Source organism: Aplidium turbinatum, chromosome 17 (assembly GCF_918807975.1).
Source record: "Aplidium turbinatum chromosome 17, kaAplTurb1.1, whole genome shotgun sequence".
Taxonomy (NCBI): domain Eukaryota; kingdom Metazoa; phylum Chordata; class Ascidiacea; order Aplousobranchia; family Polyclinidae; genus Aplidium; species Aplidium turbinatum.
The window spans coordinates 656,101-679,492 of NC_137488.1; the positions used below are offsets into that span (position 1 = coordinate 656,101).

Genomic DNA, 23,392 nt, shown 5'->3' on the forward strand with positions numbered 1-23,392 from the left:
GAGAATATAAACACTTTAAATTTGTTATTGCAAGGAGAATCAATTGACATTCTAATAGCGTATAGTAAGATTAAAGCTTTCAAAAAGAAAATTCAACATTGATCTAGCCTAGTTGAAAGTAGAAGAATGGATACGTTTTCTGAACTGAACGACTTCCTTGAAGAAGACGAGTTTAGTCGAAACATAGTGAAGTAAACCATAATTTCATTTTCATAATCTTTCTCAGTTGTTTGATAAATATTTTCCCAAAGACACCACAATACGACTGGATATTATCACTCTTCACAGTATTAAATACTCACCATCTAGTCTACAGTATCATCAGATATGATTGAAGCATTGGATGACTTGTTAAAAAACCGCGGTTCAAAGATTGCCTTTGATACCAAAAGAATTTAGCTGAATTTTGGATTTCAGTTGCAAAAGAATATCCGCAGTTATTAGCGACTGCAATGAATGTTTTTTAAACTAGCTTATTGTACGTGTACTGAAAGGACGTTTTCTGCATTATCTTACGTCAAAAGCATGCCCACCTGGAGATGCGGCCTGATTTGTCACATTTTGCAGATTTTGATTACCGCTACTGCTAGTGTTTGACTGACATTTTCTTAAATTTTTTTACTTTTTTCTATCTCTTAAAGATATAAAAGCTTTTTTTTTGCCTTGGGGAAACAGTAGAAAATGAAAAAAAAGAAGTTGAAAAACGCTCCATTAGACTTTTATTGAAAAATTAACAGTCTGACTAAAATCTTCGAAATCAAATTGTTTTTGTTTTTCAAAATCTGATGATGTTAAAACCTATTGTATCGTCTGGGGAAAATAGTAAAGAAGGCGAAGAAATACAAATTTTAGAAAAATTTATTTAAACAGTTGCTCAAAATTGACAAAATCTGGAAATTTTTGCAAAATGTGACAAATCAGGCCGTATCTTTAGGCAGCCATGATCAAAAGCAAATACAGATCAAGACTAGAAGTAGAAGACGATCTCCGGATTGCCGCCTCCCAAATTAAACCTCGAATTGTTTTGTTGTGTTCTCAACAGAGAGCCAATACTTCTTATTACGTAAATTAAATGCATTCATTACTTACAGTTTCATGTGTTAAGCATAACTAAAGCGTTCTCATACGCCATCATCGTCATCATCATCATCAACTAAAGCGTTACACAATCTTATAGTAGTTGGTTTTATGTGCTAGGATCGCGCCAAAACCTATTTGCGGACCCCTGCTACAGAACACCATGCGCTCTCCAGGTTGAATGAATGTTGATCTGATGTTTATAAATGTCGATAATGCAAATTCAAAATCTCATCCTCGACCTCAAGAACGGATTTTTAAGATTGAAAATCGATTTATATATTTCTTTTGTAGACCCAATGTACTATGCTTTAAAATACCATTTCAGACTGTATTTTGTTTGTCAAAGCTACCGCTGCATTTTATAGTAGATCAAACAAACATGCAACATGATCCTTTTCTCATTTGTGGTACAAATGGTAGGATTACTCTGTTGCTAGTATGTCATGGTAATGTCTGTGGAGCGCATTGATTGCTGCGATCGCCAGCTACGAGAAGGATTGCCGGAAAATAATTCTTATGGACAGAAATACAAATTAAAACATGTTAACGGCAAAAGTTCTGTGTAGCCTACTTACTAAACTTACTTATTAGTTATTACACAAACTCACAAGTAGAAGCAACCTCAAGAAAATAAACATTTTTTCCCTTGTTTCGCTCCACTTGAAAGCAGTCTGCGGTCTACCAGTAAATCATGGTTGGTTGGCTATTCAATGTCTAATTATTAAATTTACAATATTTCAAAAGTTTTAAGAGAACCGCGCTGACGATCTTGTAATCGGATTTGAATTTGCTGCTGCTCTACTTACTCCTGTGTAGGTAGGCTACTCATCTGCCTGGAACAAATGGATTGGGTTTGTATAACCCTTGCTTCTTTTGTTGCCACTGATTTCTGAACAAAAACGAAACAAACGAAACAATCCAAGGAAACATTTAACTAAAAGAAGATTTGTAAACACTGTGATAAACGTGACCTTGAAAGAAAAGCGTCTAATTTGAAGTGCATAACATAAAGATATGCAACGATAAATGGAATAGCCAAGCTCGTGATTGATGAAGCGTGTTTTGACTCTGCCTCTGCACGAGTAACCAAAATATTCCCACAAGGACAACCACTTCACATTGTCAATTGAGTTATTTCGAGGTCAATATTAAGAAAAGGAAATCGGAGAAGGTTCATTCAACGGAGAATGATTTTGCCCGATTTATCGCTCATGGTTTCTTATAAATCAAACAGATTCCTAGTTTTACTGCATCAACTTAAAATGAGTTTACATGAAAACATATCAGATTGACCGCATCAGATGGGGATGGAATGGCTAAATGGCGGTTGGAGGATGATGAGAGCACAAATTCATCTAATTTAACTTATTTCTCTTTGTCGAATTGCAAAGGAAAGGATATTATGGAAATAGAATATGGCAACAAACTAACAAAAGAGAAATGCGGCAAAACCGTAGCCCAATGGTTTCACAGCAGTTTTCAAGCATTTTCTGCGTTTGGCCTACTAAAATTGAAACAAGTTTGGAATGGCTCGTAACTGCGTTATCATTGTTTTTGAGTACTTAAAATATCTCAGCGAATGACTTCATTTTAATTTTGTTTTTAAAGTTGTCCGCTCGAAAAATAAATAAGTGCTTCTGATGTCTCTTAAACCTTCGCTCTGGCTTTTCAATGTTAGGAAAATTGCAGATCATAATTTTTACTAAGATCCATGTGTTGTAGGATCCAACCAAACAAATAAAATCAGTAAATAATACAAGCAGTTTGGCAACAATAAAATTTATTTTTAGAGCTTTCGCTGCCGTAAATGCGTCTTTATTAGCATTTTTAATGATGAAATCGGCGAAAACTTTACAAATAAATTTTAGTTTGTTGCCAAACCTGCTTGTTTATTCACTGTTCCATCAGAGGTGTAGGAGCTATGGATACAGGGGTTCCACCGCACCCCAAACTTTTTGATGTGTCAAAAATTTGGGCAAATTTAAACAAATTTGGACAAGAACTTTTAACATGTTTTACAAGTTTTATCAAAGCTTTAACTATTTTTTGATTTTTTTGCACAAAGCATGTAAAATTAGCAAATTGATTTGCTTTTTGATTTCTTGCCCAAATATTCAAAAATTTTGCCCTCATATTGAATTTAACTCATGTGAAGTTAGCAAAATCAGCTAATGAGCACGATTCATGTTGTGAGAAGATGAAATAAATGTGTAATTTGTGGAGAGTGCCTAAAAGTTCGGGCAAAATATCCAGTTGCTTATAAATTTTGTTGAAAGTATTGCACATTCTAGTCGAGATGTGCTCAAATATTGAATCTGATGCTTTAATCGCATAGTTGACACAATCAATATGGTCAGCTGAAAATGTAGCCTGCTGTGCAAGTTTTGTTTACAAGATCTTAAAAATAACTTTTTAACTTAAAACTATTCCTTAATTGTAGCTTACATTGAATATGTACAAAAATCACACATACTAAGCTGAAACTGTGCGTTTTTTAGTGTGTAAGTTTAAAAAAATTACATAACCTGTTGAGATTTTTGACATATTTGTCTAATCTTTTCTGTACTTCTTTTTTCTTAAATGATCAAAAATGTGGCTTAGTGATAACAACAAACTATGTATACAAAGTTTCCATACTTATAAGCTGAAACCTGCTTTGGCCTGATGCTGCGAGATCGCTGTGGTAATGGCGAATTACACTAGCTTTCAGAACACAGTTTCCTGGTCATCATAGCACATGACAAGTGAACTGTGTTCCGAAAACTCGCTGTTACCACAGTCCAAAGTGAATTCGCAGTATCAAGTTAAACAAGTCGTTAATATCTACACTGTCAAGTAAACACTTATGGTTTGTAAAATTTGGTGTAGTTTTAAAATAAAACACTGTTTTTACTCATGGATTAACTTGGCCCGATGTGAGTGCAGCAAAACGACCATCATGTGATTAAATGAATCCGCTATGGTCGATTACTACAATGCAAGCCATCTACATTTGCGAGGCCACCTACATTTGTGCGGCCACCTACATTTGTGATGCCACATACATTTGTAAAGCAACCTAAATTTATGAGGTCACTTACATTTATGAGGCCACCTACATTTGTGAGGCCACCTACATTTGTGCGGCCACCTACATTTGTGAGGTCAACTACACCTGTGATGCCACGTACATTTGTAAGGCCACTTACACCTGTGATGCCACGTACATTTGTGAGGCTACATACATTTGTGAAGCTACATACATTTGTGCGGCTACCTACATTTGTGATGCCACATACATTTGTAAAACCACCTACATTTGTGAGGTCAACTACACCTGTGATACCATCTACATTTGTGAGGTCAACAACACCTGTGATGCCACGTACATTTGTGAGGCCACCTACATTTGTGATGCCACATACATTTGTGAGGTCACTTACACCTGTGATGCCACATACATTTGTGATGCCACATACATTTGTGAGGCTACATACATTTGTGAGGCCACATACATTTGTGAGGTCACATACATTTGTGAGGCCACTTACACTTGTGATGCCACATACATTTGTGAGGCTACATACATTTGTGAAGCCACCTACACTTGTGAGGACACTTACATTTATGAGGCCACTTACATTTGTGAAGCCACCTACACTTGTGATGCCACATACATTTGTGAGGCCACATACATTTGTGAGGTCACATACATTTGTGAGGCCACTTACACTTGTGATGCCACATACATTTGTGAGGCTACATACATTTGTGAAGCCACCTACACTTGTGAGGACACTTACATTTATGAGGCCACTTACATTTGTGAAGCCACCTACACTTGTGATGCCACATACATTTGTGAGGCCACTTACATTTTTAAGACCACTTACATTTATGAGGCCACTTACATTTGTGAGACCACCTACATTTGTGAGGCCACATACATTTATGAAGCCACATACATTTGTGAGGCCACCTATACTTATGAGGCCACATACGTTTGTGAGGCCACCTACACTTGTGATGCCACATACATTTGTGAGGCTCCTACATTTGTGATGCCACATACATTTGTGAGGCTCCTACATTTGTGAGGCCACCTACATTTATGAGGCCACATACATTTGTGAGGCCACCTCCATTTGTGAGGCCACCAACATTTGTGAGGCTACATACATTTGTGAAGCCACATGCATTTGTGAGGCCACCTACATTTGTGATGCCACATACATTTGTGATGCCACATACATTTGTGAGGCCACCTACATTTGTGAGGCCACTTACATTTGTGAGGCCACTTACATTTGTGAGGCCACATACATTTGTGATGCCGCCTACATTTGTGAGGCCACCTACACCTGTGATGCCACGTACATTTGTGATGCCACATACACTTGTGAGGCCACCTACATTTGTGAGGCCACTTACATTTGTGAGGCCACTTACATTTGTGATGCCGCCTACATTTGTGAGGCCACATACATTTGTGAGGCCACCTAAATATGTGAGGCCACCTACATTTGTGAGGCCACTTATATTTATGAGGCCACATACATTTGTGAGGCAACCTACATTTGTGAGGCCATCTATATTTATGAGGCCACCTACATTTATGAGGCCACATACATTTGTGGGCCACATACATTTGTGAGGCCACCTGCATTTGTGAGGCCACATACATTTGTGAGGCCACCTACATTTGTGAGGCTACATACATTTGTGAGGCCACATACATTTGTGAGTTCACATACATTTGTGAGGCCACTTACACTTGCAATGCCACATACATTTGTGAGGCCACTTACACTTGCAATGCCACATACATTTGTGAGGCTACGTACATTTGTGAAGCCACCTACACTTGTGAGGACACTTATATTTATGAGGCCACTTACATTTGTGAAGCAACCTACACCTGTGATGTCACATACATTTGTGAGGCCACTTACATTTATGAGGCCAACTACATTTGTGAGGCTACATACATTTGTGAGGCCACTTACATTTGTGAGACCACTTACATTTATGAGGCCACATACATTTGTGAGATCACCTACACCTGTGATGTCACAAACATTTGTGAAGACACTTACATTTATGAGGCCACTTACATTTGTGAGATCACCTACACCTGTGATGCCACTAACATTTGTGATGCCACATACATTGTGAGGCCACCTACACCTGTGATGCCACATACATTTGTGAGGTCACTTACATTTGTGAGGCCACTTACATTTATGAGGCCACTTACATTTGTGATGCCACCTACACCTGTGATGCCACGTACATTTGTGAGGACACTTACATTTATGAGGCCACTTACATTTGTGAGATCACCTACACCTGTGATGCCACATACATTTGTGAGGACACTTACATTTATGAGGCCACTTACATTTGTGAGATCACCTACACCTGTGATGCCACATACATTTGTGAGGACACTTACATTTATGAGGCCACTTACATTTGTGAGATCACCTACACCTGTGATGCCACATACATTTGTGAGGCCACTTACATTTATGAGGCCACTTACATTTGTGAGATCACCTACACCTGTGATGTCACATACATTTGTGAGGACACTTACATTTATGAGGCCACTTACATTTGTGAGATCACCTACACCTGTGATGCCACTAACATTTGTGATGCCACATACATTGTGAGGCCACCTACACCTGTGATGCCACATACATTTGTGAAGTCACTTACATTTGTGAGGCCACTTACATTTGTGAGGCCACCTACAGCTGTGATGCCACATACATTTGTGATGCCACATACATTGTGAGGCCACCTACACCTGTGATGCCAGATACATTTGTGAAGCCACTTACATTTGTGAGGCCACTTATATTTGTGATGCCACTTACATTTGTGATGCCACATACATTTGTGAGGTCACCTACACCTGTGATGCCACATACATTTGTGAGGCCACATACATTTATGAGGCCACATACATATTTGTGGGGCCACCTACATTTATGAGGCCACATATATTTGTGAGGCCACCTACATTTGTGAGGCCACCTATATTTATGAGGCCACTTACATTTATGAGGCCACATACATTTGTGAAGCCACTTATGTTTGTGATGACACTTACATTTGTGAGGCCACCTACACCTGTGATGCCACATACATTTGTGATGCCACATACATTTGTGAGGCCACCTACATTTGTGAGGCCACTTACATTTGTGAAGCCACTTACATTTGTGAGGCCACTTACATTTGTGATGCCGCCTACATTTGTGATGCCACCTACATTTGTGAGGCCACCTACATTTGTGAGGCCACCTACATTTGTGAGGCCACTTGCATTTGTGAGGCCACATACATTTGTGCGGCCACCTACATTTGTGAGGCCACCTATATTTATGAGGCCACATACATTTATGAGGCCACATGTATTTGTGGGCCACATACATTTGTGAGGCCACCTACATTTGTGAGGCCACCTATATTTGTGAGGCCACTTACATTTGTGAGGGCCACATACATTTGTGAAGCCACCTACACTTGTGAGGACACTTATATTTATGAGGCCACTTACATTTGTGAAGCAACCTATACCTGTGATGTCACATACATTTGTGAGGCTACATACATTTGTGAGGCCACTTACATTTGTGAGACCACTTACATTTATGAAGCCACATACATTTGTGAGGTCACCTACACCTGTGATGTCACATACATTTGTGAGGACACTTACATTTATGAGGCCACATACATTTGTGAGGCTACATACATTTGTGAGGCCACATACATTTATGAGGCCACATACATTGTGAGGCCACCTACACCTGTGATGCCACATACATTTGTGAGGTCACTTACATTTGTGAGGCCACTTATATTTATGAGGCCACTTACATTTGTGAGGCCACCTACACCTGTGATGCCACATACATTTGTGATGCCACATACATTGTGAGGCCACTTACACCTGTGATGCCAGATACATTTGTGAGGCCACTTACATTTGTGAGGCCACTTATATTTGTGATGCCACTTACATTTGTGATGCCACATACATTTGTGAGATCACCTACACCTGTGATGCCACATACATTTGTGAGGCCACATACATTTATGAGGCCACCTACATTTATGAGGCCACTTACATTAGTGAAGCCACTTATGTTTGTGATGGCACTTACATTTGTGAGGCCACTTACATTTGTGATGCCGCATACATTTGTGAGGCCACCTACATTTGTGAAGCCACCTACATTTGTGAGGCCACTTACAATTTATGAGGCCACATACATTTGTGAGGCCACCTACATTTGTGAGACCACCTTTATTTATGAGGCGACCTACATTTATAAGGCCACATACATTTGTAGGCCACATACATTTGTGAGGCCACCTGTATTTATGAAGCCACCTATATTTGTGAGGCCACTTACATTTGTGAGGACACATACATTTGTGAGGCCAACTACATTTGTGAGGCCACCTACATTTTTGAGGCCACATACATTTGTGATGCCGCCTACATTTGTGAGGCCACCTACATTTGTGAGGCCACTTACATTTGTGAGGCCACCTACATTTGTGAGGCCACTTACATTTATGAGGCCACCTACATTTGTGATGCCACATACATTTGTGAGGCCAGCTACATTTGTGAGGCCACCTACATTTGTGAGGCCATCTACATTTGTGAGGGCACTTACATTTACGAGGCCACTTACATTTGTGATGCCGCCTACATTTGTGAGGCCACCTATGTTTGTGAGGCCACCTACATTTGTAAGGCCACATACGTTTGTGAGGCCACCTATGTTTGTGACGCCACCTACATTTGTGAGGCCAGCTACATTTGTGAGGCCACCTACATTTGTGAGGCCATCTACATTTGTGAGGGCACTTACATTGATGAGGCCACTTGCATTTATAGGCCACTTACATTTGTGATGCCGCCTACATTTGTGAGGCCACCTATGTTTTTGAAGCCACCTACGTTTGTGAGGCTCCTACATTTGTGCGGCCAGTGAAAACGCAACCAGTAAAAAGAAACTTGTTGGAAGTCATTTTCATTGCTCGGAAACTATTGCCCAGATGGTTCGACTTCCAGAAGCTACAAGTTTGTTTTGCTCACTCGCCCCACCAACGGATGATTCGTTATGAATTTTAATTTCTCCAGTGGGTGCGGTGGCAACACAACAGGCGCAAGAATATGACTCGCGAGATCTATCGCATTGGTTTAAAGCTGATACTGAATGGCGAGGAATTTTCAAGTACGCAAGTAAATGTAGCACAGGGTGGTGACGCAACATCAATACATTAAGTTCATTCTCAGTAAGGACATCGTTTCAACGTATTGGAGAGGTACAGCAACAGGGAAAATAGTGCTTTATCCAAACAACCGCCTGGCAATAACATTAATGACTGCTAGCGCATAACACTGAGGCTGGTGTTTTAAATGTTTGGCTGTTCGGCATACGTGACAGTGATAGAAAAACTATGAAGTTTTGATTTGGTTTAAAATCAATCCAACAATTCGCCAGTTTAAACACAGAGTGAGACTGTCAACCAGGCATCCAATAAAATATGTTTGCTTTGCGTTCTTCTGGTGACTGCAAACTAGGCTACAACAAGGAGGTTGAGTATGACTAGCTAGTAGCTACATTTAACCTCATAAACAGGGGCGTTGACAGGGGGTCTAGGTGGTACTTTTGGACCCGGGCCGGAATATTTAAAGGGCCCGGATTAAAAAAATTCCATGCAACTTCAAACATTATCGAGATCTTAACATAATCAACTCTAAAGAAATTGCCATTAGAGGTTAACACAGCTCTTTCATCCTATTTGGGTACCGGGCCCACTTCAGCTTTCTGGTGTTAAAATAGCCACTTCTGCCACCAAACAGTAAAATAAGAATTTAGTCAAGTATAGTGATTTCCCTAAGCACGAATATTACCCGAAACACGAATTTCAAAATAAACAGGCTAATATTTGTTCAAACTCAAAAGCTGAAATGGCACAGGTAAGAAGATTGCTATCCCTATTTCTGCACTAAAAACTAGACCAAAACCGCTTTTCCGATTGCAGCAATCAGCAAATGTTTGACTTAGGCCCAAACATCTTTCCGAAATCAAATTGAAAACTTTCTGACTGTCTGCAGTGCTGTAAATTCTCTTCTGGTGAGCCTAGAATGACCAGTGAAACATCAATGGAATTGGGAAGTAATACTCTAGCGCCATGTGACAAATAAAAGTTCAAAAAAGCAACCACTAGATAAAGAGAAAAAGTTTCGCGGTTCAAGAAATTTTAAAATTGCCCAAGATTTGTTAAATGACCATGCTTAAACGACATCAATAAAAGTTTGTACACAACCTTTATTATTCATAACTTTGGCGATGAAGGGGGGCCCGAAAATAAGTTGGCACCGGCCCGATAAATCCTGTCAACGGCCCTGCTCACAAAATTCTACAAAAAAGCCCAGAAAAATAGTGGTTATTGTTTTATGACGTATTGGTTGAACCTGAGGCTCTGTCTGCAGGGCCGGATTAACCATTAGGCTAATAAGGTTATAGCCTTAGGCCCTGGAAAAATTCGGCCCTCAATTTTTTTAAAGTTAAATTTTTGTAAGGCTGATAGTGATACAGATCCAGTACAGTCGGCCTACAGTTTTTTCTTAAAAACGAATGACTGAGTTGAGTCAATACATTTGAAGAGCCCATTTCCGAAACCACGTAGGCGCCACTTTTATCGAAATTGATTTTAGAGCAGAGCTTTTCAACCTGGGGGCCTCTAGCCGTTTTTCGGAGGGTCGCGAGGCGTTTGATATTCCAGTGCATTGTTTTCAATTTTTTTTTTGCCAAAAAAGATTAAAAACTATGTTTTTTTGCAAACGACCATTCCTCTACTTGAGGTTATTATATCGTTTAACCTTTCAGACGTTACAAAAGCTTTAACTATAGGAAAGCATTCCATATTTTTTTACCAAGTTCTTGTACGTTGCTTTGTGCAGACTAAAGTTAACCAGTAACAACGCTATGGTAAACAAGCAAAATCATGTAGAATCCTATGCAAAATATTGATTTCTCAGTATTGTTTTCAATGGCATTGAAAAAAATTAGTGTCAGCTATGTTGTTGGAAAGTTCTTTCAGCAACAGGTGCACGCATTGACAAACTTGGTAGTTAAAATATGCAGCACCAACCATCTCACTGAAATTGATTTAAATAAATCCATAAAAGATTGCAATAAATTCAACCGGTGAAAGTGCGAAAACGTAGATTATATTCATTAGTTTTTCGCCTATTATTTAACTAAGCTTGATAGAAAATGGAAATAACAATCGGAGAAAATGTAATAAAAGCCGTAATAACACCGCAAAAAAACGTTTTTCGTTTCGGAAGTTTACGTTGGAACAGCAAAACTAAACATAACTGCATGTCGGCAAAAAATATTCGGGTGCATTTAATTATATTTGGACAAGAATGTTTTTGCACCCCAAAAAACTAACTTTCCCCTACGCCTATGAGCAACGATATAGCATTCTGGCATTGGCTTCCCATTCAACTTATTAGTGCTTCGTGCGCAATGAGTTCGTTGCGCGTGATCGAACAGCAGAAGCAGGAAGTTTCCGCAATGTAACAAACTGTTCATGACTTTATCGACTGCACTTTTTTATTGTAGTGTTGGCTTGCGACACGAAGTTAGTTAGAGAATTTGGTTAAAGTTAGCAATCACCAGTTTGTGGTGCTATACGCAGTCAGGGGCGTAGCCAGTACAAAGTTCCAGGGGGGGGGGGTGCGGCAAATCAGTATTATTGCACACGTCAGTGAGTTTGGCGGCACATATAGAGGGTGGTCTGGGGCGGCTCCCTAAAAAATGAAGAAAATACTTGAAAATTGCGCGTCGTGAAAGTACTTTCAGCTTAAATCAATAGTAAAACAGGAACAGAGGGTAAAAAGTTTATTTAAGTTTCATAAAATAAAACAGCTGAAAGAATAAATAGAATACGCCTGCAATGGTTAGTTCAGTGGAAGGCTTCAATTTGTTAATGAATACCTTTCGCACAAAATACAACACAGTACTTATCTAATGTTCATAATAGATCTAAAGTGTGCGTAAAAACGAACATTCGTCATTGCAGTAGGTTAAAACAGGTAAGCAAAACTTTTAACAACAAAATTGCATACCATGTGAATATGCCGTAAGTGAAAGTGGGTTGTGAGTTGTGAAAGTGGGTGTTTATAATCTGCAGGTCACTGTCGGTCTAAATATATAAATTGGAATCAAGAAAAATTTAGGCCTGGAGAATTGCTAGATTTGGACAAATTGAGAAAGGAATTTCATTGTGGTCTCTTTAGTCGCAAAATTTTCGAAATCGCTAAAGAACTTGCCGAAAAGGGACAATTCAAAGAAACCTTGATTTAGTAGTCAAAGATGTATCGCGGCCGGATTTGGCCTGTGGGCCGTACTTGGGACATCTTTATGTTAGTCGATTGCATATACAAAATATATACGGGGAGAGAGGTAATTACCCCCTTGCTTTCTCTTGACTACGCCCCTGTCCGCAGCAGAGGCAGGAAGCTGCAGTCAGGATATGTCGCAATATAGTGTACTGCAGACTTTTTAAGACAGAAATTGGCAGGTTATGAAACTGCAGGTGTTTTTTGTAACTGGGAAAGTAAAAACCAACAGCATTTCTTGAAACAGCAGCTTGGCAATGATCGTCGTTGATGATTAGACTCAAACCCAGTCAGCAAACCCGTTCTTTTTTACATTAACTCAACGTCTGCAGACGTTAATTAATCCAAAAGATTGATTTGCTGACTGGGTAGCGCTATAGTATAACATGGTGGTTTTGAATCTTCATCTTTGGACTGAATAAAGCCTTGATAGGTAATTTCTGGTAGTTTCGCATACTTGTAGTAGTATGCAGCCTGTCCAAAAACAAACTAAATTTCAAACTTAGCTTGCGTGGCAATTGCGTATTTAGATTTTAGAAGAGTAAGTTTGAAATAGGCAAAACATGAGCTTAAAACCATTGCAGTTGCTTCATGTCACACCTGATAATAGCTTGTTTAAACCTTTCAAGGTTTTGCCACCTTTTCGCGTTCATTGACCTTCTGGTACGCTTATATCGACAATTATAGTTAGTAGGCTATTATCTTGTTTGTTTCGGACGCGTCAATGTCGAAAAATGAAATGAATGAATGACTTGAACTCATTATGCTGCACCATGATCTGTGACCAAAACGTACAATCAAGACGTCATCAGCGAATATTATAATTTCAAACCGACACTTTGGTTTTTGGGAAAAGTGAAATGGTTAAAAATCCTTCTCATACTTTTTCTGCACGTTGAAAGAAAACTGTTTAGAAAAAATGTTCATATCAACTTTTTGCACGAAAACGATTAGGTAGAAAGGATGTGAAATTTTCGTACAAAATCAGCAAAACCTAACAGGGGTGCATTCCTAAAATTTTTTTTGGGGGGGCTCTAACACTTAGGCTAGCTGTGTTGTTATAGGCAAAGTATGTATAAGTAATCGGTGTAGGTTAGCCAACATTGTTTACCTTTTTTAAAAGGAAACACTGTTCAGTTTGTTTTTACTTCTGAACATCATGTCGAAAAACAACCCCTGCTAAAACATAGCTTGAAGTACAGAAAGAGCAACAAAACGTGAAAACGTGGTTGAATCCGATATGAAATTATAAGTTTTAAATTTGGCTTGGTTGCTACACTGCAATCTCCTTTGCTTTTTGTTTACTGCGTAGGCCTACACAGGCTACACTTAAAACTCGATTTGCATGAGCTAATTCCAATCTCTTAACTCAATTGCAAAGTTATTTGTATGAGCCAATCCTAAGCACACTTGCAAAAACATTGACTGCAATAGGAAAGTAAGGAAATGCAATTCTTGAAATGAGTGCTTGTGGTTGCAGATTTGCTAGTAAGAACCATCAAGCTGCCAATGTGACAGTTACACTAAAATCTCATTTAGTTATTTACGAACAGTTTAAAAAACTCCAATTACAGCAAAAGCATATTCCAAGTTGGTGCAAACGAGATTACACGAAGCAAATAGCCTGTCTGCCAGGTCTTTGGTTTTATGGGCTAAGTTATAAGCACCACGACAGTCCTTGATTTTAGCCAGCAAACAGTTTTTGCACAGATCTGAGTTCATTTAATGTGGGCAGCTTAGAATGCTTAACTTGAATATCCACAGCCGACCGATGAGTCTGCAACCACTTCTGAGTTGCCGCAGTGCCATTCCATAAATGAGGAGGTGGGCCATTGACGCTGATGAACAACAATGCTGAAACAAGTGATATGGTCAGCCGTGATCGTAGCTTATGTGTGATGACCAAGTTCATTTGTGAAAATCCACGTTCGGCTTCAGCAGAACTCATAGCAATCATGTTTAGTAGGCTACTACGTTCTTGAGCAACTTTATCGTATCTGGTATATGACAAGGATTGTCAACATACAATCGAAAATCGGAAATAGGAGTGATGACATGAAATCTCTCCTCCATTTTTCGTAATCTCTGCTCCTCTTCTTGCCATGGAACTTCGACTGCAGCAGGCCATAACTCCGGTACAATAATTTCCAAGCTCTTCACAGAATTTTCATTGTTGGTGTCCACCATCCTGCTTCCAATGTTGTCAACCAAAGCTTAAATAAACCGATTACGATCAAAAGAAGGGTAGTCTCTACGTCGAGCTTTGAACTGGCCCAGTGTTATGCCTTTAAACGAGTAGTTTTTTGTACTACCGGGACTTAAGTTAACAACTTCATCAAACGAATACTTTCCTTCTTGAATAGCTTCTTTTTATTTGAAATAGAGAATTAACAGTCCATTTGACATGACGATTTGCTACTACGAAGTTGATATTCCCAGTCTGGAGAGTTTCTGACAAAAGTGATAATTGCCGAAGACAATCTTTTAAAAGCGCCAGATCTTCTACGAATTCCTTGGTGGTCATTTTTATGGGACCTAATCAGGGAAAACGGCGATTGCTATCAACTTATGTTCGTGTTTTTTTGCAGTTCTGTTGTGAGAAAGCTGTTAAAGTGTTACTTGTTCAGTCGAGAAGTTGTTGTTCAGCCAGAAAAGCTGAAAAATGGAAGCTTGAATGAGCCCCCCCTGAGCCCCCCCTACATCAAGCCTTTTCGTATTTCGGGGGGCTGAGCCCCCCCCGAGCCCCCCCAGGAATGCAACCCTGGAACCTAATCAGCTAAAACTTACACACCTAAATAATCAAAAATCTCCGTCAAACCCACATTCCTCAGTGAAATGTTTTAATCTTTAGGTTTTTTAGCATATATTTGAAAACTTCAAACGTTGTTTTCTCAAAATGCCAAAATGTGACAACAACTTTTGCCGCAACGGCTTCAATTGTTCTAACAGCATTTTCAGCAACAGACAGCATTTTCAGCAACAGACAGCATTTCACCTACATATCGCAACAAATGAAGTGATAATACTTTTCCCTGTGTGGGTTACCTCACCAATAGCTAATAGTCAAAAGATGGTTTGTTGGCGTTTGTGACTGTTTTCTCTTTTTGTGAAATTTAGCATTTGTTTTTTAGCTTCTTGCAAAACAAGCACACCAATCTCTATCAGTCTCTCTAAAGGCGACTTTTTTGGTTTGTGTGAGCACTGAGGCGGTGATATGAGTTGAAGTGATACTGGAGTTAACTTGACAGAGATTATTATCTGCGTCTCATTCCCCGCCAACTCATGCGTATCGAAGCTGCGAGCCAGTTGTCTAGCTTTCAGTAACAAGGGATTATTTGCAGACTTTTAGTTGTAGCTGATCATTTTGCGTGAGTTTGGTTACTTGGTATTGACGAAAGATGGGAAATGAAGTTGCAAAGCCGGAGAAGGACAGCACCGGTGAGAACGGCATGTGTTTTTAAGTTTGTTTTTCTTTCTATGTTTTAGCAAATATGGTTTCTCCTTTCTTAAAAGCCTTAACAGCTGTTTCACCCTTGATGGGATTCTCAGAAAGATCTTATTTAAAAAGAATTATATTATCTTAGTTCTATTTGAATAAGAACCTTCTGAGGATTCTATCATTAGTTGTAGAAAGAAACCAAACGAAGGAATGTCAGTAAATATAACCAGTAAAATTTATAAATTTACCAAACTTCGCTGATTTCATTTATTCAGCCTGGATTTTCGTAGGTAGCAGCGACAGAGCGACTACATAATATACCGTAAAACCTCTATTTCACCGCCATGGCGCTCTATTTTTCAACTCTTGTTTAAAAGTGGCGTTCTATTAGAGGTCAGGTGACGTTCAATTAGAGGTTGGCGCTCTACTTTTCGACTAGCTGGTCAGAATTTTGAAATAAAGTTTATTAATGAAAAGAAAAAACACCAAACACATTTACCGGTATATACAGGTAATTTTTAGTTTAAAATTCGTTTGTTTTTAGTTTAAAATTGAAGCAACCTGTCAGGCCCCAGGATTGGCAACACGGCAAAGTGGTGTTCTATTGGAGGTGGCGTTCAATTAGAGGTGGCGCTCAAATAGAGGTTTTACGGGGGTATGCTTTAATTCGATCTGCTTTGGCAGTGAGAACTCTTTTTGTAGTTTTAGTCATAATTATTTATTGTACAAATTCTATTTTCATGAAGTTACTTGTACGTTGTACGTTGTATTGAATCCTATGACGTCTGAACAAAGGTTCTGATTGATTTTTCGTTTAGACTGATATAAGACAACGGATATTAATGCCTGACAGCAGGGGCTCCGGACACTTCCTGAGAGTGGGTGGGGGAGGGGGTAATTTAAGCAGGGACGGGAACGATGTTTTGACATCGACAGGGGGCTTCCCAGTCAGCAAGCACGTATGGGCCCCACATGGGGACCCATATGGGCCCCATGTGAGTTGCCTATATGGAGCCCGTACACATTGTGTCCGCGGGCATCACATTGAGCTAGTATGGGCTGCCCATATTCATTTATGGGTTGCTCACATTCAACCCACATATTAATGTGGGCTGCCAATATGTAACCCATAAATCTAAGACAGGCTGTCCATATGTAACCAATGAATCTAATATGGGCTGCCACACGCAACCCATAAATCTAATATGGGCTACCCATATGTAACCTATAAATCTAATACAGGCTGCCCATATAGTATCGACCTTTTTTTCCGGTCTCCTCAGTGCAGCGGGGACATGTCCCCACCATCTTTTTACATGCCCCGCCATCTTTTTACATTATTTTTATAACGTAATAGGGAAACTATTAATGTCACAATAAGTCAGACGTTTAAAACTTGGAAACCTTAGTTTAGTTAAACAAGAGGTTTTTGGGAAATTAAAACATTTGTACCTGAATCTTCATTCTGAAGAATCTTCGTCTCAAGCTGCATCAAAACTGAAACAGATTTGTCCAACAAGATGGCTCACATGTGCAGCTGCTGTAAAAGCAGTGCTTGGTAATTAAGTTATAAGTCAGTATTGGAAGTAGCTGTGAGTCAATTTGATTCAAATGTAGCAACGACTGCTAATTGGCTTTTGAAATCTTTTTCTTGTGGGTCGAGTGTGCTTGGGTTATTAGAGACATTGTCTGTCATTCAGTTACTGGAACGTTTTAACAAAGCCTTGCAAGGTTGCACGGTGACTGTGGCTGGCATGCTTGAAGGTGCTCAACTTTGTAGTGCTCCACTACAAACTCCACCATCTACGCAGTGAAGAAGAATTTCATCGTGTCTTTGTAAATGTTGAGAGGCTAATGGTAATGGAGGATTGCAACTTTGAGTCATTGTAACTGTCACGTCCCACAAAGATCCCAAATCGTCTTCAACATGGACATGGACATCGCCAGCCTCCTCAACTTCAAACACCGGAAACGAAATATCGGTCAGAGTATTTTGCAGTCATTGACAGCACACAGCAAAATCTTACTGACTATTTCAAGTCGACCGATCTTGAGCACCACAAAGTTCTACAAGAATCACTCTTTAGTGGAAAGCTACAATTACATGTGGTAGACGATTATCCTGAGTTCTCTGACACAGAATCCCTTGCACAAGAACTATGCTTCTTTCGAAAGCAGTAGGTGGTAGGCCTACAATGGAAAGTTGGTGGAAGATTTTCGAATGATATTCAAGAAGATGCCATCCGCTGTTTGGCAAATGTTTCGCAAGTGGAACTTTTTGTGCGACTTTTGCTCATATCACCAGCCAGCTCGTGTTCAGCTGAAAGTTCATTTTCAACTTTGCGACGTGTCAAAACTTCGTTACCATCGACCATGACACAGAAACGGCTAAATCATGCAATGGTCTGCCATGTGCACAACAAAGTTTTGAATTTAATCAACCTCCATGACCTCTCCAAAGACTTCGTTTTTTATTCGCCGGAGACTCGTTGCCAAGTGTTTGGACGTCTGCTGTCCAATGCTGACAATTAAAATATTTATACATCGCATTTAGACTTGTACCTACTGTATTTGTTTGTTTATCAGAACAGACCCCCGATCTTTCTAGCTCGCTTCGCTCGTCGCCCGTTCCTACCTTTCTAGTAAATGTCCCCACCACGGTGATGAACTGTTTTATTTTGGTCAACAACGAACGAGTACAAAATAATTGACACGGCGAGAAGAACACAATAAACATAGCCAGGTCAGAGACTTTAAAGAACCGGCCTGCCACGCCCCGCGGAAGCGGGGAGAGGCGTGATTATGGATGGCGATGCACCCGGAAGGGAAGTCCACCAGCTTAGGTCGCGGGGGCCAGGCTGGGGAGTCAGTTAGGCTAAAGATTTTGCAATGCAATACAACGAATACCAGTTTAAAGTTAAAACCTGACCAGCTGAAATAGGATTTGATTACCGACCACCCAACCCCAACCGAAAGATCCCTGGTGCCAGGCCCGTAACTAGCTTGGAGCACCAGGAGGGGCAAAAAGTATTCCAGAGAGGGCCCAACTTTTACCTTCCGTATCATGTACGAAAACGACGTTTGTACACAATATGGTATATCTACGCAAAAACATTAATCGCAATACAATCGTACATACAGCGTAATACAAACAAAAACGTTAATCGGCTGCAGCCGCTGCTCAATCATCGTTTTGTAAATAATTGTAGGCTACAATGTATAACCTACATTGCACCTCTTTTTGTCTAGTGCAGAATCAACAATCTCTTCAAGATCAATCTTGTTTTGTTTGTTTTTCATATCTTTATCCTGCATTGCGGGAAAGCGGACTTGAGCGCTATGCATCGGTGTACGCCTTCCGACGCACACCTGACCCACGCTGCAGCCGACGGCAATGTCTGTTTCTGGTTGTCTACTCTACTTATGACTTAAATTTGGTACTACCCATTACTCGAAATCGATCACTGGGTAGAAAAGTGCGAGTGGCTGGAGTCGAAAATGCAGGCTTTCGACTGTGAGCCCAACGCGCTAACCACTCGGCCACTGCTGCCGACAATCTTTTAAGGATAATATTGAGAATGTAGCCTATTTCACACCATCAGTGAAATATATCCTCGCCATCGCTATAGATAGGTTAGGTCCTACCTAACAGAAGGCGTTGGTGGACTTCACTGAGTCTATTAACAAAAACGTCCAGGTCTATTTTCTCGGTCATTTCCTTTTCAAACCCCAACAAGACCAAGTCCGCTTGTCTCGTCTGGAACATAGACCTGCGTGTAGGCTTGTCTATCTGAGATAAGACCGAGAAGCCACTTTCACACACCGCACTACTGGACCCGAATGATGCCATAGTAGCAGAAAGTTTATATAAAGCCTACATTCGGGAATGCCAGTCGTTGATTGTAAGTTACAGTTTTTTCAGTAGGCAAGTATTGGAATTTTGCAACTTCCACACGGTCATGTAGGAACTGTTTTGCGACTTGCAATTCCGCCTCTGATGGAATATCTATCTTCAGTTGCGAATATAGGCCTAGTGGAATGAGCGATTTACGGTCCAAGTAGTTTTCATGAAAGAGCACGAACAGATGTGTAAAACCATAAATTGTCAGCAAATCTGAGTTTCATCTCCAAAACAATGTCGTCTATCACAGCATACATCAGTAACTTTCTCAGATCCCTTTCCTCTTCCATTCCTACAGCAACTAGTAGGCTAGGCTAACTCTTCCATCACCAGGAAATCACAAATCACTAAGGCGTGTATTTGGCAGTCAACTTTCTGCACAGTATTCTGGAGACTGATCGGCTATCACACTGCTTAACTCAGTTGGAAACTGGTGTAGGCTACTTTGGATCTAACCAACAATAAATCTCGAGTCTGTCTAACACAACATTCGACCACACCATTAAACACACAATGTTTACAATTAAACAACACAAGAAAATCAGGTATAAATCTGAAAAGTTAGCTAACAGAGCTAATTAACATCCTTTTTTTCCAGGGGGGAGCAAACATTTTTGCAGGGGGGGCTTCTCCCCCCTGCGCCCCCCTAGTTACGGGCCTGCCTGGTGCTCTGTGACATTGCCAATGTCTAAATCTGACTGAAAACTTTGATACAGTGTAGGCCTAGGCCCTAGAGTTACAGTATCTACAGTAAAAAGCCGCAAGGACTCAACCTATGAAGACCAAAAGAAAAATAGCCAAACAAATACCAATCGGGAAACTAAAAAGGCCCAGTGGCCAAACAAAAATTGTCTGGCCAAACACTTCAAAAAAGTCAAATTTCTTAAATTTGGTCGTAAAAAAGCCAATCTGGCAACCCTGTCTACAGATAGTGATTTTTGTTTTGCGTGCAATTTCAAATCTGCATGCCTTGGTCGCCTTTGTGCCACAGTGTTGAAAAAGAGCGGCGAATAGGCAAATATTGTATTATCAACGCATGCTGAGCTCTCCTCAGCATGCAGAGTTGCCAGGGTCAGCAAAGTTGCCAAAGTTTGAAAACGAACAGTTGTTTCGAATATTGAAATTAAGAGAGCGAGGAGGTTCTGCTATTAACATTTTCAATTTCTACGCAGAACTTCGCTGTTCCTGAAAGATTTCTGGTTTCATCAGAATTGTAAGGCATGCAGTGCATGCCTTGTATGCATGGAAAATACGCCACTGTTATACAGCGTTTTAGGCGGCATGTTTCGCGCCGAAGGCGAACATTTTTGCTTTTCAGCACGATTTAAAATCGAAAAATTATTTCAACGAATCTGAAATCGCGAGCAAAAGCTGTTTAACATTGAGGTTTTTAGACAATTTTGACTGGAAGAGGGGACGTACGCAAAATCCCTCTCAGTATGCTTCCTTGGCTCAAGTCCTCCAAATTTTGCACTTCAGATGCTAAATAGTTAGATTTAAAAGGTCAAAAGCGTTAAGGTCAAACCGTTAATCTATAACTTAATTTACAATTAGGCTACGTGAATACACCACGAAAATCTGTGTCACTGCCACAACATCCACAGTGAAAAGGTCTAGAAGGCCTACATTCAACTCAGAAAAAAAAGAAGCTAAAATGCATTAACTTTTACAACAATTGAAAATAGGAAGACATCTTGATCGATACTACATGAAGGCCTACCATCTGCGCCGTATAAGAAACAACACTAAACAAAAAATGCCATAACACCCGGTCACCCAGGTAATACCTTGTGCCAAAATTTCACAAAAACTACAAAGAAATAACATGATAAACGAACACCTCTATTCAAACAAAACACTGTGTGCAATCTGCTTTTATTCTAAGCAGAACAGTCAGAAGTCCCCAAACACTTTAAATCTTTGTACATTGTTGAAAACAAATTCTTTGCAGATTTCATCTACACTTAGTTCATCTAAATACACTTGATGGGCATGGCACATGGCAATTGACAATTTATCGAAACACATGGAATTGAGTCTTAAAGCAGTCATTGTGCTTCGGAGCCATGTTTTTAAGCGAAATAGCGAGCTAAACGATCTTTCAGCTTTTGCAGAAGAAGGGCCATTGACCAATAGCAATCTTACAAGTTTTTCCACACTGGTATACAACTTTTTTATAATAGGTTTAAGTCCCATTAACTTGTTTCGAACATCGCACACATACTTGATCTGCCCAAATTTCTGATAAAAGTGGCTTAAATCTTGGCCCAAAATTTTCACGTCTAAGCCATATTGTTCCAACGCTGTAACAGCACTGTCGTTGACGGTGCCAGATACTAAAACTTCTTCAAGCATTTGGTGAGTTTTAATTTCTTCGCCATTGAAGCGGTGGGTGAGGCCTTGCACTATGCTGTCAATAGATGCACAGAACTGCCTTCTGTAATGAGAAGCGAGGTCATGGGAAACACGACTTTGCTCACAGCGCTTTCTTGAAATTTATATTTTAGCTAAGCCTAAGCTATCCACTTACTGCTGAAATTCCTTGTATAACTGCATAAATAGTTCTTCATTTTTAAGACTCTGGTAATTAACTTTTGAGTTTTCAACCAGCTTCATCATGTCGCTGATGGTATAAGACTTGGTCTGCAATAGGCCAGTTATCTTTTCAAGTGGTTTGAATAAAACTTGGCAAAGCTGCAATGCAAAGCATAGTATTTATTGCCTTGCAATAATTGGGAATAAAGGCCTAATGCTTTCGCATTGCTGAAATTTTGAAGTGTGTTTAGCAAGGCTTCGTAGTTTGACAACACTGAAGAAATGGCCGGTACACGTTCCAGCAATCTTGTTTGGCCCAAAGTGTGCAAGATATGGTGGGACTCCTCCTGCAGGGCGATTTTGAACTTGCCAGACTAATTTTGAAAAATATTAGCACCTGAACAATTCCCATAGCAGTATGTACTGTAAGTCTCTATTGCATTCAGAAGTAATGGCAGCCTGAGCAATTACCCCCCGGCCCCCCTCTAACGAGCCCATGCCTGACAGCCATAGCCAACTATTGTCTTGAACGTAGTGTGGGTAAATTGATTTAAACCGCTAAGCATCAGAAGTCAACGTATCTAGCAAATGGCAGTGGCCTAAATGTCTTGATTCTATCAAATTTGAAACCAATTTCCTGCTGTGTGGACATGTTTTGCTCACTGCCGTTTGGATACTACAATAACCTAGGATAAATAATAACCTAGTGGCACCGGGGATTGCTTTCATTCAATAGCACGGAAGATGAAGACAGTTTAGTTTTTAAAACGTTTGCTGAACATGAGTTTGGTATCTACATTTTGGGCTCTTTATTTTTAATTAGATTGACAAGGCGTTCCAACCATTTTTGTTTTTGTAACTTCTAATCTTAGTACTGTTAGAAACATTTCTGTTATAGCTGCGACAGTTTTCACTAACTGCTCTCTATTCAGCGGTACCTAGTGAATGGAATAATTCGCAGACAGCAAAACCAGTACTTCAACAATTAGAAACTTCACTCTGTCAA

The 23,392-nt window shown here is 39.9% G+C and overlaps 1 protein-coding gene across 1 annotated transcript in view; it reads left to right on the forward strand.

Annotated features, from left to right (window-relative positions):
• The first annotated feature begins 15,839 nt into the window (after window positions 1-15,839).
• LOC145786370 (protein-glutamine gamma-glutamyltransferase E-like) overlaps window positions 15,840-23,392 on the forward strand; it is a 40,905-nt gene continuing 33,352 nt past the window's right edge. Inside the window, exon 1 of the mRNA XM_082598014.1 lies at window positions 15,840-15,949. Coding sequence (XP_082454140.1) covers window positions 15,910-15,949 — 40 coding nt within the window. The 5' untranslated portion in view covers window positions 15,840-15,909. The remainder of the gene's footprint in view (window positions 15,950-23,392) is intronic.